The following is a 19030-nucleotide window of genomic DNA, read 5'->3' as shown; positions in this document are numbered from 1 at the left end:
AAGATTAAAAAAAAAAATTAAAACCATGACACCAACTGTCGGCCGACTGTTTAGTCGGCGACGTCCTCTAAATATTGTTATTTTTTGTGAAAGTTCAGGGTCAAAGATCAGTGTCAGATTGTGTCTGATATTATAACTTTTCATTTTGAAATGTAGAGAAAAAGTACGTACCATTTTATGAATTCACCTTTTTATGAAATGTTCAATATTTCACATTGGAATTAGTTTTCACAACAAAGTCTGGAATGCATAAGCTAGAGGGGGTAGTTACGAATTAGGGGGGGGGTTGGGTGGGGGAGTTAGGAAGTATCTAACCATCCTGCCACTGCTGCATATTGCAAAAGCCAAAACTTAATTAATAGTGACGAGCTATCCGTGACTCCGAATTTAGGTGGCTTTACAATTGCGCAGTTGAAATTATGAAAGCCATGATGTAAATTCTATGAGTATAATAATTGTTTTATCATTGCACGCTTGTATTGCACTCGTGCCTTTATCAGAAAAACACAGGCAGTATTTAAATAAATATTAAAACCAATTGTATCTTATTGGAGCGTGTCTTCAGAGTTTAAAAAAACTGGCAAATACCAGGTGGCTTTGCTTAGCGGGCTAAAACTTGCCAACCGCTCAACCGGTCTAGATGAAACTCAACGGGCTGGTAGATGAAATCCTGTAAACAATTATAGGCTACTTTTCAGCTGTTTTTGCCCGCAGTCGATTAAATCCGAGGGAAACCTACTCTTGTGTATGAATCATTTTTCTATTATTTACGTGTTTTTAGTTAGGTACTCTTCCGTAGGTAAGTTTAACAAGTAAGTTAAGGCAAGTTGGTAAGTGGTGGTTTTATAAGACTCTTATGCCCGTTTTCACCAACGAATACCTAAATTTAGGGAGCATTTACGGAACACTTAATAAGAATTTCATTTTCACCAAAGCCTAGGTGTCAAATTATAACCTTAAAATTTGACTTCAACTTGGGGGCCCGATTGATGCCTGCTTAAACAACCCCTATCATTATCATTACAGAATACAAACATATTTTGAACCGTGGATAGTGAAATGTACCTTTATATGTTATGTAACACCAAAAATACCATGTTTAAAAAGCAAAAAAATACAAAAAAAAAAATGAAACGTAAACTTTTAGAAAGTTTAGAAGCTGTGGAGGTTGTGGATATGTAAAATAATAATCATTAGAAGACCACGTACCTATCTTACGTGAAAGAGCAGATGACTGAGAAATAAGTACGATGAACATGACTTTTTTATAAGACTAGCCGATTTCCCGCGGTTTCACCCGCGTCCCGTGGGAGCTACTGCCCGCACCGGGATAAAATATAGCCTATGTTACTCGCAGATAGCTTTCTAATGGTGAAAGAATATTTAAAATAGGTCCAGTAGTTTTTGAGTTTATCCATTACAACCAAACAAACAAATATTTTCCTCTTTATAATATTAGTATAGATATAGATTATAGGTTATCACTTGCTATGAATGCACTTGCTAGGTCGTGATGTCGCTGAATTATTCAAAAATAGGTAGTCCTGCATGTCCATAAATATACAGACCATAACAGATGCAAATCTGGTAATCACTGATGTAGTTTCGCGGTGGCCGGGACATCTATAGGCCTATTCAGACCTAAGCGGTATTCGCTACCGTCTACGGCAGAGAAAACCCTGTGGGTATGCGGTAATATGACTGTTCAGACCTAAGCGGTATTCGCTACCACCTGCGACAGAGAACCCAGTGGGTATGCGATAATATTACTGTTGATGTTCGGGACGTATGCCGCTGCTGCCGCGCGGTATGTACTTCTACCCACAGCGGCAGTGAATATCGCTCAGGTCGCTCTAGCCGCGGTAGGTATAGTTATTGGCACGGATATTGAGCCCTGACCTTAACCTGCGCAGAAGCCATTTATTGGTTTATTGCCTTGTGTACAGTGCGCAAAGCGATCCCCACTCTTCCGCCGAGAGCTCAATATCCGTGCCGGTAACTATACTTGATACTAAATACCTGAGCGAAACCCGTGCGGTATCTACCTCTACCCACAGCGGCAGCGAATATCGCTCAGGTTTGAATTGGCCTTAAATACCAAAACTGCAGTAGATACCAATGATTCGAAAATGGTGAATATGGAGGAGCCTATCTCCTAGGTGATAGGGGATACCCTCTGGAGGTAAGAAGTAGGCTAACATTGAACATAATAAAATATATAAATTAAAACAAAGATAGTAAACAAATATTTTAATATTAGTCCTCATATGATGTACCAAACATTATCATCATCCTCCTGCACCAATTCAATTTGAGGTGGGCTAGGCGCAGCATGTTTTTACACGTCTTTCCAATTTCTCGCACCACCTGAAACTAAATAAATATAATAAATGTATAATTTTAACCCCATACTTAAATCCATCAACTCATGGAGAACAAAAATACAATGAAGTCGACAGTAAAACAAGGAACACAGTTGAACGGCAATATCTTATATTATTATACACAGATATTATTCACATTTACCTGTAAACGGTTCCTATCGCATTAAAACTATTTGTAACTGGATCCAAGCTTTGTTTTTGGCTTCGTTCGTGGTCCCATCCGTTTTTTGTTTAATATTGTGTCTCTATGAGACGTCAGCAATTTCACTAGCTTGTCTTTTTCTTCTGCAAGAAAGGTTTATCCTCGTTTTCTCTTCTCTGCCAAAATAAACGTATCTATTCAACAATAATAAACCCAAAATTAACCTCACTCTATGTACACATACACATCAGTCAATTTGACAAACGCGCGAATGACATAGGTAAAAATTCACCTATAGAAAACCTCTTTACTGTTTTATTGCATAAAACATAGCGTAATGTAGTTTAAGTTAAATTAAAATAACATCACAAGAAAAAAAACTCACAGGCTTTAGTAATATATACTCGATAGACGTTTATTTCTTAAGAAGTAGAGAAAAATCATTTTATCGATAAAATATCGACTTTGCATTATCGTTTGTACAACTAGTAATCTGTCACTTACTTAAGGGATCCATGTACAAGTGTGGTGAAAATGAATTTAGGTAGGTGTCAAATTGGGAGGGGTCCTTATTAAAAGTAGCTTTTAGATAGGGAAACGGTAAGAGGTTGTTGGTGAAAACGGGCATTATTCTATTTACGAGATATATAACAAGGAAAAAATAAACGGCATAAAAATAAACGGGTGTAATCTTTGAACCTGATCCATTGGATGTTCAAAGGGATTCTGAAGGTTTCTTAAGCGCCTCTGAAGATTTTCAGCGAGGCTTTTGTCAAAGAAACAAAAGCTTTTGAGGCCGCATTGCGGGATTAACTCGCGGATTATGTGTATATGTTTACTGGAGAATATAAGTAGGTATGGCTACTTGGTGTGAGGTTGAACGCTGTGGGGTAGGTATTTGTGGTGCGTGGGTGATGGAGATAGAATTAGAAAAAATAATGTAGAGGTAGAGAGTCTATTTTTAGTAACATATGATAGTAGCCATAAACACGCACGTTTTTATAGCTTTTATGACTCAACTTTGATAATAAAGAACAAAGAACTTAGTCACGTATGATTGTAGTAAGATATTTATGACTTATTAATTAAAACTATGAAAATGCAGTTGAGAAACTGTAAAGTAACGTGTTCACACTTTTCGGCTACTATATCACTTTATTATTATGTTATAAATGGTCAAAGTTTGTGGAAAGGACAAAAAATAAAACAGTAAATATAATTATACTACTTAATATAATAAACATTTTACATAAAAATACTATTCGATGAACCATAAACATATTGACCAGAATATTCAAATTCATCCAAAAATCAAATATATCTACTTACTTAAAGATATAACCATATTTACCATTATTAGATATAAAATGTAAATATATAATAAAATAAGTTAATTAGAAATTATTGTTCTCAATTATATATATATACATATATATATATATATATCAATATATATAATATATATATATATATATCAATTATATATATATATATATATATATGTATATATATAAGATTCAAAACAATAGATTTATAATGAAATAAACTGAAAAATTATACCTTAAACCTAGACTTTAATTATTAAAGAAGATGGAACATTATTGTACCTACGAAATAACACCAGAAATAAAAAAAATGCAAGTTCTGAAAATAGCGGATTCATATTGAACAAAAACAAACAGGCTCTAGTAGGATATACTAAACCTAAAAAAGTTAATTGTACCTATAAATTAATTAATTGTTAGTGTATTGAAGCATATACATATAATTACCATCTACTTAAAACTGACTTATCTAACTTATTTAGGTTCTATTCTATTAAATTAAACTGAAAAAAAAAACTTTATTCTTATTTATACACCGTGACTTTTTAGTCGTCTTACAACGGCAGCCCACTTCATGTATCCAATGACTAGTAGACGTTCATATAAAAAAAAAAAATATTTATGAGATTTGAATAATTTAAAAATAAAAATTAATTCATTATTATGATGCATGACAGAGATTATAAGAACACCCTGTTGTGAGCGCTGCCCGAATCTTGTATCAATGGAGCGCGGCGAGTTGGGAAGGTACCTACTTTCCACCGTTTGTTACGTAAACATTTTTTTTTTTCATATTTTTCTTTGCACCTATTATCTTAATTAAGTAAAGGCTATAAAATTAATAATCGTGTCTAGTGGTATTTTATGTCGGATAGATTGAGTGGACCACCTTTGTAAGACGACTAAAAAGTCACGGTGTATTGTACTTGTAATGTATATGAGTGTTAACTATTTAAATAGATGAATAGGATTTTGATGTTGTTCGATTTTTCATACAAACAAATTTTTATGAACACAATATTAACAGTCTGTCAAAGCAAAACCATTTAAAAGAAATCAACGACTAGCTGTTTTTCCGCGGTTTTACCCAATGTTCCGAGGTTCTTTTCAAATCATTTTTGTGAATAAACAAAAACGATCCTCTTTAGTGTATTGGTACACTTATGGATCAGCTACACACATAACCACAGACTAAATTCATTGAAATAATCATAAACAAACAACACATTTTTTATCATTCCACATTCCAAATTCAAAAATTTACGATGAAAATCAGTGAAGAGATTCGCCAAAACAATTTGAACGTGGAATCGTACCTCTGAATCCATAATGGCCGTCCAGGAACCAGGAAAGAAATCACAAATTCATATTGAATGTTCGCGGTGAATAAATCAGTCATTCTACATTCAACGACTGAAAATATGATGAAAGAATTTCACAGAAAATCTTTTGAGTTTGCAAGTAATATTTTAATTTAATTTTTGTGAGTGAATTTTTATTTGTTGTCGCTTTTAAGTAAGTAGGTATTACATATAAATGCTTTAGGTATTTTGAAATTATAGTATATATCATCTTCTTGAATTATTTAAAAACTGTTAAAAATAACTTACCTAACCTATATGTTTAAAAAATAGGATAGAATAAAGATATTTTTTTAAAAATAATCTAGTTTAATATAATAAAGAGCTGCAAAAATTAACATACCGTTTTTGGACCAAGAAAAAACTTAAATAATACTTACGGCGTCTGTAAGTTAGAGCTAAAACTTGGCAAAACTTGGACTTAGGTCTTGGCAGAGATCCCAAGTTCAGTGTTTATGAAAGTGAATATATTTTTTCTCATGTTCACTGAAATATGATATTTCTAGACAGAAAAATTCGTTTAAACTTAGTTAAGTATCTTAGCCAAAATCTGATTTGTGAAAAAATGAGACAGAAATGTAATGAATCGGAACAAACTATTCGAAGATTCAAGAAGAAATTATATTAATAGAAATTCGGTTTTAACTCTAACACACAAATATCAAAGGTAACTAAAATTTGATTACCTAAAGTAATAATTATATGATTTCGTATCTTACTAGCATATCAATCTATAACTACAGTAGTCTATAATTATTTATTAAAAAAGGTAATTACAATTTTACTAACAAAGAACCCAGATATCCAAAAACTATAGTATTCAATACTTATATCTATTTAATTCAATTTAAATGTGGAGTAATATTTTCACCACTATGTGTATTGCCTCATATCATGTAGGTACAGTCAACTTCAGGTCAGTGGTAACAGTTTTATAGGAAAATCGTACTTAGTACTATTGAGTTAAGGTGCATGACAGTTACCACTGATGTGCAGTCTACCGTACTACAGGTAAAACACTGATTAACAGTTGATACTTTATTAATAATCTATATTTTCAAGTTTGTCAAGATTGTCCTTTGCCGTTTTCTACCCCTGATTCTTCATAGCCCTTCACCAAGTTTTCTAATATGAATTTAATAGTCTTTTTGTAAATATTTTCGATGTTCGGCGTGTATCGGTCGCCGAGGGTCGTTTTAGCTGCTTGAAGGAACGGCTGCTCAATTTTCTGTAAATAAGAAAAAACAAATAAATTAATCAATCTTGTACTAATAAAAAGTATAAGTATTTTCATGTTAGTTGACGAAGTTTTATTTCATTACACAAAGAAATTTGTTTTCTTTTTCTGTCTGTATATGTAAAGAAAGTTGTTGGAACACTATTTGTCGTATGACTATGAGATAATAATGAACATTTCACATAGTTTCTAAAGACTAAACAAATGACAAAAAATATGATTCACTTACGAAGCATTTAAAACGATTGTATAATTATTATTATGTTCCTAATTGTACCTAAGCTATGTATCAAACATACACATCGAACCGTCCTCAAACTCGATACATTTTAAATCGATTATCGCATACATATTCACGTAATCGATTCGAGCAACAGATGCAGTGCGCATCTGTGTGCTCTCGCAAAGATTCCGTCAAGTGCACGAGCATCGATAATGCATTGAACGGAGGAAAGTTTGAACTTTTCTCCACTTACACTGATGGGCACAAACAACGTTTGAAAAATACAGAAAATGTCTTAAGTCTTACATCACACAGTTCACATAGTTTATTGATTACTAGTAAAAAAATTAAAGTTAGGTCTAGCATATGACCGGGGCTGCGGGATTGTTCGAAAGAGTTACCGCGGCCCTGGTACATAAAAGGCCTACGACGGAACACGACGTTTTTAGTCAGTAAGAGTCTGACACAGTGGGAATGACCCCTCATTTGATGATTTTTGACATATACAGACGGACAGAGTTAGTTACTTTTAGTATTTAGGGCTTGAACATTCCAGTAATTTGACGAAATAGGGATAGGCTCTGGTTACCACTTTTTCCCTGTCGCATTTTTTCGCCAAAACTACTGAACTGATTCAAGATCAATACCTATAAAGAACGTAGGCTACTTTTTATCCAGGTGCGGCAAGTAGGTTTGTGTGTGGTAGGTGTGTTGTTTGGTTTGTTGGAACGCAGGTAGAGCCGAGGGGAACAGCTAGTATAGAATATTTTATGACCGCTGTTCTAGTTTCGTATTTAAAACTTTAAAACAATTTCAATTTCAATAAACCGAACTACAGCTAGAACAATATTAATAAAACAAAGTTCTAAATAAAATAATATTGTTCTTCAATTCAAACTTTTGCTCGGTTCTTAGAAAACTTTCATAGGATTTACTAAGTGTAACATTTAAAATATAACTAGCGTTTGCCCAGGTTCTGTCTAACATTTTAAGAAACTAGAATTCCGCAAACGGTTTCACTCAATTTCCTCGGGAATTACTTCGCACTCCCGGATACAAGCCTATTGCCTTAATATAAGTATGTACGAGCTAATTAATACTGAAAGATTTTTTCTAATCTGTCCAGCATAGTTAACAAGATTAGCACTAATAAACACGTTCTTCAGTTTTACAATAAATTAAGATTACCTAAATTTTTTCAGTAAAGTACAATTCCAAACAAGTTCTTTGCATAAATGGGAAACCTAAGTAGGTTTTAAATGGTGCTTCCCATTTCATTTCCATATGAAAATAACATTCTTGCAAACATCACTGAAAGAACATCCACAGTGTTTTATATGATAGTATAAGGAAGAACGCATTTGAAATTAAACACTTCCACTTATGTACTGTAAATAATATTTTTGTCATGAACAATTCGTTAAGTTCATGTTCTTTCGAAAAAGGAGGAGGTTCTCAATTACAATAATTTTCTTTTTTTGAGCTATCGTTATCATATATCATTGAATTGTTCATCTGATATTTATTTGATTTATTCTATAAATTTTATATAGCCGTTGACTAAAGTTGCTAGGCTCCAAATAATACAAACACCAAACTTCAAAACTAGGCTCATTACGCTGTGCAACGAATATATAAGTAACAATAATATCTAGGGTATAAAGACTGTAACGTTATGTTAAATTGTTAATATGTTAAATTATGTTATAAAGACTGTAACATATTGTTGTAAATATCGATAGGTTGAAATTATCTGTGGAGGCTTGTTGTTGGCAATTTAGTTATATAATATGTTACTTATAATATTGTGATTAGTCCGTAAGCCTTCTCTAAGAATAAATAAATAAACAACTAAAATTCTTTGTTAGTAGGCAAGTAAGATGTCTAGAGAGTGTGCAGTGAGCATGACACCTTAAAGCACATTGCTAAAGTTGTGAGCGTTACTGCAACGTAACAGCGCTTCGCTCGCTCGTTTCCAGCTATTTCTGCTCAGGTCTATACTTGGAATATTTAATCAACAGGATACGTCAATGCTGTCATGCCTTCTCCTTTGTTAAAGGTGTATGAGTCTATTAAATACTCGTGTGTGCAATTTAATTATCAAGTTAATGCTTGTGTCTGATGTCTAATTTCCGTCAAGAATAAACCTGATCCTTAAGATACAGGCCATAGCCCAGTTTGAGGCTGAGATTCATTGCCAAAACTGTCTTTGTTGTTCTTTTTGGCGAATAAATAATTTTTGATTTGATTTTGTATGATAATTTTGTCATGTGATAGCGTGTGTGATAGCTCACTTTTTAATTCGTTGCCCTCGTGAGTAAAATGGCCGACTTTTCTAAATAAAGATTATGTGCTCATGGCAGTTTCGGTTGGTTAAGTGCTCTGAGGGTTCAAAGCATTTTCTTGCAACAAAGTTTTTGAAAAAATGAACATTTTTGTACAAGGAAAACTGGCGCATTAAGTGCCAGTTAATTAATATTTGTTTGACGTAAACTGTCTTTGTAGTTTAATTAAGTTTTCTGCTTTATTAAAGTGCATTTTTTTCTCTTTTGTTTTTTTTCAGTGCACTCACTCGTAGTTAGCAGTAATTCCAGTTTGAAATGAAAATGGGATATATAAATAGTGGATTTCTTATAAATAGTCCCGAGTGTGAGCAATCTATTTAGAACAAGGGTAGGCCCAGTTAAATAACCCCAAACCCCACTGGGTTATATAGTAAACTAGCTTCTGCCAGCGGTTTCACCCGCATCCCGTAGGAAATAATTCCCGTACCGGGATAAAAAGTAGCCTATAGCCTTCCTCGATAAATGGGCTATCTAACACTGAAATAAATTTTCAAATCGTACCAGTAGTTCCTGAGATTAGCGCGTTCAAACAAATAAACAAACTCTTCAGCTTTATAATATTAGTATAGACTAGCTTCTGCCAGCGGTTTCACCCGCATCCCGTGGGTACCTCTGCACGAACCCGGATAAAAAGTAGCCTATAGCCTTCCTCGATAAATGGGCTATCTAACACCGAAAGAATTGTTCAAATCGGACCAGGTGTTCCTGAGATTAGCGCGTTCAAACAAACAAACAAACAAACTCTTCAGCTTTATAATATTAGTATAGATTCTAGTATCGTGTTTTTGGAGCATTTTACAACAATAGCCCAAAGTTAATTTCTTTACCGCGATGATTTTATATAACAAGTTTATTTACAAAACAACAAAAGCAAATCAAAATAAAATTTCCAACCCAAAAAATTGTGTTTTGCAAATATTTTTCATAGTTCAAATACCGTAAGCACTTGGCTGTCTGCCAGCCCCTGAGGCAAAGAGCGTGATCGTTAAGCGTCTCATATAATTCGTGGATGGAAGGTTAACCGAGGTACCTGAAACGTTCATAAAAGGACCTCTACCTCTCGGTTTAACGGCATGTTTTAATAAAAAACGTATAATATCACCTCGCTTTGCCTTTTGGGTGTATTTTTTTTATTTGGTAGGTATTGTATGAAAAATATTTATGGTTTTTAGGTTTAAAAATAGGAGGTCGTTACGAAAATTCGAAAATTCACTACGAAGGAGTAACTCTCACAGGTAGTGCTCTAAAGACTGAAGGATTGACATATCTCTACTATTTGTACCTATTTCTAATCTTAATATTATAAAGCTGAAGAGTTTGTTTGTTTGAACGGGCTAATCTCAGGAACTACTGGGCCGATTTTAATAATTCTTTCAGTGTTGGATAGCCCATTTATTGAGGAAAGCTATAGGTTACTTTTATCTGGGTACGTGCAGTAGTTTCCAGCGGACGCGGGTGAAACCTTACGAAAACGGGTAGTTGAATCTTAATAAAATAGGTAACTCACCCAAAAATTCTCAGCCTTGAACCCAGGCACCTGATGATGCGTGGCTCCAACATGCCTGATATACGCGAAGAAGGCGTCAATGTCTCCCAACCCCTTGATCCCCTCATCCAGGGTGTGCATCACCTTCGTAGCATGTTCTGCTAACTCCTCGGAACTCATCTGAGCTTCAGCCGTGTGGAGCTCGCCGAAGTTCTCAAATAGATGTAGTAAATCTTTGTTTTCTTCGAATAATCTGGAAAAGCATGTGAATTTTTTTAATTCAGGCACTGGAGGTATCAGTAATAGAGTTACCGTGGCCATGATACATAAAAGGCCTACGAAGGGACACGATGGATTTTTAGTCAGTAAAAGTCTGACACTCTGGTCTTATCTGGTCGTTTGATGATTTTTGCCATCGGAAAAAATGGTATCAGGTATTGTTCTTGAAAGTCGTTGTTTTGAAATTGGGGTACTTTCTTATTTTGATTTCAAATAGGATAAGTTTTAAGATGAATGTTATATTACTAAATTCTAAACTATCGGAACTATTAAGCTTTCCAACTGAATCTAAAAGTTTTAGTCCATTACAGTATATTTCAGCTTAGGTCACAATGAAGGGCTATTTTCACAATGAATAAAAAAATACTCATTGTTAAAATAGCCCTTCAACGGGGGTTAAAAACCTTTCTATGAGCCCACGGGTAGCACTTAAACCATATCGTCACGCTTAATAACCTCGACATTCATAAAATGTTTTTGACAAACCTATTTATCATTCACTCACTCACAAAGCCGTGCATTATTGTATTATTTTCATAACATTAGTCGCGCATTGTTTGCGAAATAAAGCGTTCATTCATTCACTCATTCAGAGAGTGTTTTGATAGTATAATGGGCGCTTCGTGTGATATGGACGTGAAAGCTTATGTTTCATATATAGAGCAGTGATAGATTTACTGAAAAACCGGTCAAGTGCGAGCCGGACTCGCGCACGAAGGGTTCCGTACCATTATTTATGAAACGGACAAAAAAATCACGTTTGTTGTATGGGAGCCCCCAAAATATTTATTTAAGTCTAGTTTTCAGTATTTGTTATTATACATGCAAACATGCAACAGAAATACATCATCTGTGAAAATTTCAACTCTCTAACTATCGCGGTTCATGAGATACAATCTGGTGACAGACGGACTGACGGATAGAGAAGCGAAAACAATAGTGTCCCGTTTTACCCTTTGGGTACAGAACTCTAAAAAACATTAAAGTAAAACCTATGTTTCTTTGTTACCCACGCTTTCATGGGTTAATAACAGATTTATGTACAGTTACAGAGACAGTCAGGTAAATTAAGAACCCTTTCACACTAGTTGAATTGGTTGCGCGTATTAACGACCTCGGCACATTTGGGTGTTGTCCACAGTGTTATCATTCGAACCGGTAGTTGTCAGCTGTTCAGGCTTATGCAAGCTGCACAGCATTCTTTCAGTTTATATAATAATTAGTTGATACTGGTTATTCTCACCACAATAATGCACTCTTTTTCATAAAGGCTATTTTCACAATTATACTACTGTGATTTTGACTGATCGAAAAAGACATTTAACAGTAAATAACTACCGAAACCAACATCAGTAATACTAGTTCCAAAACAAAATACGTAGCCGTGTGCCACTAGCCTAACTTAAACAAGAAAATAGTCTACTTAACATTCAAGATATTCAGCGCATGTTTTCATACATTACAATTAATTTGTATGCCGCAAAGTTTTCAAAGTACAAATGAGTTTTATAACTTGGCCCAAGAAAAGCATAATATCTCCCTTTTGTCTGTTGCTTGTGGCGATTGAAACTTTCAAAGGAGAATACTTCAAGGTTGAACTTATATTGATTTGTCTATTTATAAAATTGAAAATGTATTATGTGCTTTGTGGGATTTTATTTGAATTGAAAGAAATAGAGCTCAGTTAAGCATGGTATCAAAGAAGCTGGTTGATCTTTACATTACACAAATTTTATTATCGTGATAGTTTTGATACATAAATAGATGTTTGTTATTCTGTTTACGCAAAAACAACGTTTTTTTTTTCAGTTATTTCACTTTTAGGTTAGAATAAGATAAAGTATATTTTATCCAGGTGAGGTTTTAGTATTGCTGAATGGTGTAAAGTCCTTCTTTAGTTAATTATTTTGCAGCAGCTTTAGATATACAATAAAATGTACATCCCTTTTACGCAATATAACACCAACAATTTAACACAAGAACTCAAATAAATCAAAGTCTCCAAAAGTCAAATTTAACCGCAGCCGAATTCTTAGACGCAATGCCCCAAGCTACTCTTACAAGTTTGTCGACTTCGAAGTCGGCTGATTTCGGCCGACTTCGGTACAAATGAGACATTAACAGGCTATTACAGTTTGTCCCGAATTTTGGGAACTTGAGTCGTAAGTTCATTCCTAATTACGGGAGAAGTAATTAAAGTTGGCGCTTTCTACTTTTGTGTTCCAACAACTTCTAGGATTTGGTAGGATTTGAGTAGGGCTATTAGCAAAAGTTTTAGTTAGTGTTCGATAGTAGTATCGAATTGGTTGATTATGAGGCGGTAATTAGCTTTCTGCTGGATTATTAGTTAGGTATTACAGTAATTGTTTTGTTTAAGATACTTCTTAAAGTCTGGTAGGTTATAGGGAAGTATTAAATGGTACGGTCAGTGTCAAAATCAGTGCTAGTGAACTACTACCTACTGTTATAAAGCTAATGAGTCTGCTTGCTTGTTTGAAAGCAATAATCTCAGGAATTGATGGATTAATTTGAAATTTAGACTCAGTGAGTCAGTTAGATATTTAATTTTTATCCGGGTGCAATTACTACTTCCTTCGAGAAAAGCTTTGAACCATCGGCATGAGCTGGTTTAAAATAAAAGATTACAGAATAACGGCCGGTTCACACATGTCTCCGTTTTACTGTCCCGTTTTATCGTGTACGTTTTTTTTTCGTCGATGGCGTATGTATATTATTGTATACAGAATACTGTGCCATGTGTGAAGTCACTCATACAACTACATACGCCATCGACGAAAAAAAAACGTACACGATAAAACGGAACAGTAAAACGGAGACATGTGTGATCCGGCCGTAACACTTCCAGGCGATACTTATAATGTTTTTGTGTATGTAAGCTACATAGTAATAATAAAATGGAGCATGTACTGTAAAGTCCTTCACGTTACCTTAGTATAAGAAATCTCATTTAACCCATCTCTACAACCTTTTTGCCAGATGTCCCTTGTCATTTGATTCATGTTCTGCGATAGCGGGGTTGAAAAACTGTTTAAAAAACTAGTTTCGTTCCGGAATTAATTCTAGTTTTGTAACTCTTTTAAACAGTTTACGGTTTATTTATTACGCTGTGTTAAATTGTTTCACATCTATGGCTTTTTCGCATACTGGTTTTATGGTTTACACACAGATAAAAAGCTTATTTCCATCTCCATCTATCTGCTATTAATCTCGACTGATTCAGCACTCTTATTTTTTTTCCCGTTCTTGGATAAAATATAACCTATGTCACCTAGGGATAGTGTTGCTTTCCAACAGTGAAAGAATTGCTCAAGTTGGTTCAGCAATTTCATCGCAAACAATTTTGTTTTCTTCTTTATAAGACAAGCATAGATGAAACTACAAAACACAAGTAAACCGTATAAAATACACAAAGAGAACTATGAATACTTAGCAAGTGTTTATGAGTAGACATTCAAGTACGCGCATTGTAGGCACAAACATTAGTTTTCTTGAAGACGAACAAATGCATTAACTTTATTCCTGCTTTGTGTTACCAATGCTGTGAATTGTAAAGCGTTGATGATGTCATTTGTTTTTGAGCGTAAATATAAAGGCAATTTCTTCATTAGTCGGTAAGGTAATCTGCTTTGGACTTCTCTATTGCACTTTTGGGAACAAGTATGTAGTTTTCCTTATTTAAGCGGGAATGAATCTGTTCTTTTTATATTTTTATTGCTATATAAACATGAAATTTTGTAAAGAATGTAAATGTAAGTAGGTATATGGGTGTGTCGGTATGGTTGTTAGGTATTATTTGACACTGGAACTACTTGATGGATACCTTGACTTTTGACGATACATAACTTATACATCAAAATAGCATATACATACGTGCACTACGACGAAACCTAGCTTAAAAATAGTATACTCCTTGTACAGATTTTAGTTTCATATTTTTCAGTTTTTTCGGCCTTCATCTACCTCTGCCTACACATTATCTAAGCAAGATCTTATCCCCGTATATTCATAGCGTACAGGTACACTCAGACACTCTACATTATTAAGTTGGCAGAACGTCCATTTATGCTAAAGTGTTGGTAATGGTGCCATTATGTTGCACGCCGTGAGCCTTGTAGGCTATCATATAAGTTTATAAATGGTGTTCATATGTGAAACTTATTCAAGGTACATTTTAGGAGGCTCGAGACTGAAAATTTTGTTAAATAGCAAATTTTTACATAGCCAAAATATGCATGGAAATATGCACCGAGAAGGCCGAAATACATATGATGCCCAAAATATGCACTCACATAATAAAAAAAAATATTATTCGAAATCTGTTAAAACTATTTTTGCATAAAGGAGTACCTAACAATCAGCCACAGTAACTCAAAATTTCAGGTTTATAAAATAAGAAAAACTATCGTAACTATTGAATTACTGAGAAATAGTTGTAGATTCCTAGTTATTTTGTCCTCCGTGGTAGATTCCGTATTGGGTAATCGATTTGAAAACAGTAACACTCACACTCACACAACACCCTAAATATTGATCGTACCAAGAATCGAACCCGGGACTATCAGTTCGGTAGTGACCATTGCGCCAAAGAGGTCGTCATATTCAATAATTACTCCACTCTCTTGTCTATGATTAAGCCATTGACAATAATTCTAGGCATTATCTTCAATTAGATGACAATGGATCATCCAGTCAATTTGCTGGAGCCATTGATTTCAGTAGATTAATGGCTATTAAGGCAGTCGCCATTTAATTGATAATTATTGAGTATACTGATTTAGTATTAATATATTATATTGGAGTATGTAGGTAGGTTCTCCAACATATCATTTGTAGTATTTATCAAATTAGATATGCTCTGAGAGAAATAAAGTTCTTTTGAGTTTAACTTGGCAATCTTTTTATTTTTATGTATTATTTTAATAGTTATTAAGACTATGTAAATGAATCGTGATTTTGAAGGGTTCATTAGGTGTACGACTACAAATAAAAACTACAACATAAATAAGTTTATTTCTTTCAAATTCCACGGAAAAATGTGTAAAACTTACATGGAATTTGGTACAGTCATAAACTAAAACCCGAAGGAAAGATATAGCTGCTACTAAATACGTAACCAGTCACTATAGAATGCAGCTGAAACTACATGAAACAGCTTAACAGCTGCTATAAATCTAAGTTTCCAGCCTTGTAAGCGAGCCGAATTCCAGTTAACTCAATTATACATGTTAATACGCCAGACAGAATACTAGGAACTGACTTAGGTACAGTCGCGACCAATGAAATAGCATACAGCGTTAAAATATTTAAATTAATTAATTTAAATAACGAAGATCAATTTTCATTTGTTTGGTTTATAGTATACTGTGAAATCAACTTATATCCAGTTTGATACTAAGAAGATTTATTGAAAAATGCAAACATACTCCTTGAATAGTAGTCAGATATTTTAAAGTGTGACACTGCATATGTGTCACTGGGAAATAACAAGATCTGCATGTTTATTTTCCTAGAAAAAATATGTTCGTAGAAACACGTCTAAACGGAAGATGAATTGCACTATTTTACAGATCTTGTTATTTTCCGGTGATGTATACCTACATAACTAGCTTTTTTTTTTTTTTTTTTTTATCGACGTAAAATCATCAAATGACCCCTCCCGCTGTGGGTTAGCAGCGGTGAGGGAGTGTCAGACTCTTACTGACTAAAATCGTCGTGTTCCGTCATAGGCCTTTTATGTACCAGGGCCGCGGTATCTCTTTCGAACAACCCGCAGCCCCGGCAGGCCTTGGCCCTGCTGGGCCCCGCTGGGGTTGCTGACATCTCTTTGAGGAGCGCGCGGAACAACGCGCGCCGTCGACACGGGTCTGTCGTCTAGAAAGACAGAGGGACGATGAGCCACCCGAACTCACCGCCCACAGACCCACGCCTACGGTGGCCGGGAGTCATCTCGCGACACCCGGCGCCCATGGTGTCTACCTGGTCCAGCGCGGCGGCCGGGATGAGAGGTGCGAACTCTCTGGCGTTCCGCCTCCTCCTTCTCGAGCATGACCGCTTCGCAGAAGGAGGCGACGGCATCCCATTCCCTCTCGCCCCGGACCATGGCCTGAACCAGGGCCGGACGCGAGAGGTCGCCGCCGCCCAAAGCCTCAACGAGGACCCGGCGGTGCCCCTCCCATGCGGGGCACACCTGGACTGTGTGGTCCACCGTGTCCTCGGGGCTGTCCGCACAATGGTGACACCCGGGCGCCTCCTCACGACCGATGCGGTGCAGGTACCTCCCGAAACAACCGTGTCCGGTGAGGACCTGCGTCATGCGGTACGTGAGGGCGCCGTGACTCCTCCCGAGCCACTCCTCAAAGAGGGGACTTACCGCCACGATGGTGGCGTGCCCTGCACTGGGTTGCGACAGTCGCTCCCTCCAGGCCACCATGAGATCGCGCCGGAGCTCCGCCCGCTGCGCGACAACTTGCCGCGGCAACGGGGTTTCTCCCCGGCGCTGAGCCTCCTCGCGCCAGTCGTACAGGCGCAAGAAGACCCTCGCCTCCAGATTACATAACTAGCTTAGATTTCATCCGCGTCCCATAGAAAATACTGCGCGCATCCGGATAAAAAGCAAAATATGACCTTCCTCAAATAAATGGACTATTTAAAACTGAAAGACATTTTCAAAATCAATCCGATTCCTTGATAAGCGAGTTAAAACAAAAAACCAACATATTATTGACATATAAGACTGTCATTGCCTGTACTAGCGGGAACTCAAAAGAGTACAGCTAGATACATAAATGATGTGACAGTGAGTGCAACATGCATGTCCTTTGGGAAGGACGGAGTGCACCACATAATGCATAGGGATCGGTTTCAGAGTATTTTTGGATTCTGTATATAAGGTGTTTATTGATGCTGTTGTTTGATGGCTCTATAACAATATAAGAAGATTTATTTGTGAATAGATTGCGAAATTATCTTTAAGGAGATTTTGGTTTGCAGGCGGATGAATTGGAATCAGAAATGTTAATCCTGACGTGTTTTTTTTAGGTAAAAGATCTCGATGCTTGGGCTTATTATTCTGGCAACACTAGTCTATATTATTGATATAAGGCTGAAAAGTTTGTTTGTCTTGCTTGAATGCGCTAATGTCAGGAATTGCTGATCCGATTGAAAAATCAGTGTTAGATAGTACATTGATCGAAGCAATCTATAAGCTACTTTTTTATCCGGGGCCGCGACGAAGATCCCCAGGAACGCGGGTGAAACTGCTGCCAAAAGCTGCTGTGTGTATGTAGTTATAATAATCCTTGGGGTCTATTATGCATGCTATATGTTCCACCAACTACGGAAACCCACTAACGACTTCTCGGTGCCATGTTCTAACTAAATTCAGCCGTGAACTAATGTTTATGTATCTAACTGTGTCTGTGTGAGTTAAACTGTGTGTATGTAGTGCAATTGTGGTGTCAATGTGTGTGTATGGCAACTGTTATGTAAATGTGTGTGTTAGATATAAAGTTTCATATGTCATTTGGTGAGTGAAGTTATATTTTGGATGCTTAATTTGGCATGTAAAGTAACATGTGGTTATTAGAAATTAGTTATTTTATGTGTGTGCATATCTATAAAGATGAGTTTAAAACAAAGGAGCGAATTCTCTTCTCTATCTTCACTTATCATTTTTTTAGAGCACACTGTAAACTTTCACTGTAAATTACCTACAAAATTAACTAGTCTATCGTGAATCTAATCATTTTTTTTGTCGTTGGACACCTGATCGTTGTAATGAGCACACTACCATTCATCTCTCTATCGAACTATCGACCGACTGAAAGTTTACAGTGTACAAAATGAGCATTCGCTCCTGTTTCTAACGCATCCGTTTACATAGATATATGGTCACACATAAAATAACTAACTTTTTTAATAACCTAAGCTACTCGTTTTAACCAACCATCGGGCCACCTATCGAGCTACAGTTTAGTCTCTATTCTGCGGCTACTACATACAACAGTTAACCACGCCAAGTTAACAAGCCACAACATTTATAACCATAAATTAGTGTTAACCCCACAAATCACCATTAAATCATGTAGTATTTGCATACGAGCGTTAATTATGCAAGCGGCTAACCCGTGCGTGCTGCAAAACTGACAGGTGACAACAGCTGTGATTTGGAACTGTTGTTTTTGTTACGTGGAACGGAACAGCGATTTTGGAACAGTGATATAAGGAG

At 35.8% G+C, this 19030-nt stretch overlaps 1 protein-coding gene across 2 annotated transcripts in view; it reads right to left on the bottom strand.

The window, feature by feature from the left end:
* Nucleotides 1-5509: 5509 nt before the first annotated feature.
* Nucleotides 5510-19030, bottom strand: part of LOC124636249 (neuroglobin-like) — a 39137-nt gene continuing 25616 nt past the window's right edge. For both annotated transcript variants that reach the window (XM_047172237.1, XM_047172238.1), the window contains exons 3-4: nucleotides 10525-10756; nucleotides 5510-6440 (exon numbers count right to left, since the gene is read on the bottom strand). In XM_047172237.1, the coding sequence (XP_047028193.1) occupies nucleotides 6279-6440; nucleotides 10525-10756 (394 nt within the window). In that variant the 3' untranslated portion in view covers nucleotides 5510-6278. The remainder of the gene's footprint in view (nucleotides 6441-10524; nucleotides 10757-19030) is intronic.

This window comes from Helicoverpa zea, chromosome 14 (assembly GCF_022581195.2).
Source record: "Helicoverpa zea isolate HzStark_Cry1AcR chromosome 14, ilHelZeax1.1, whole genome shotgun sequence".
NCBI lineage: Eukaryota > Metazoa > Arthropoda > Insecta > Lepidoptera > Noctuidae > Helicoverpa > Helicoverpa zea.
Note: the sequence above shows the minus strand (reverse complement) of the source record. Positions and strands in the feature narration are given on the sequence as shown.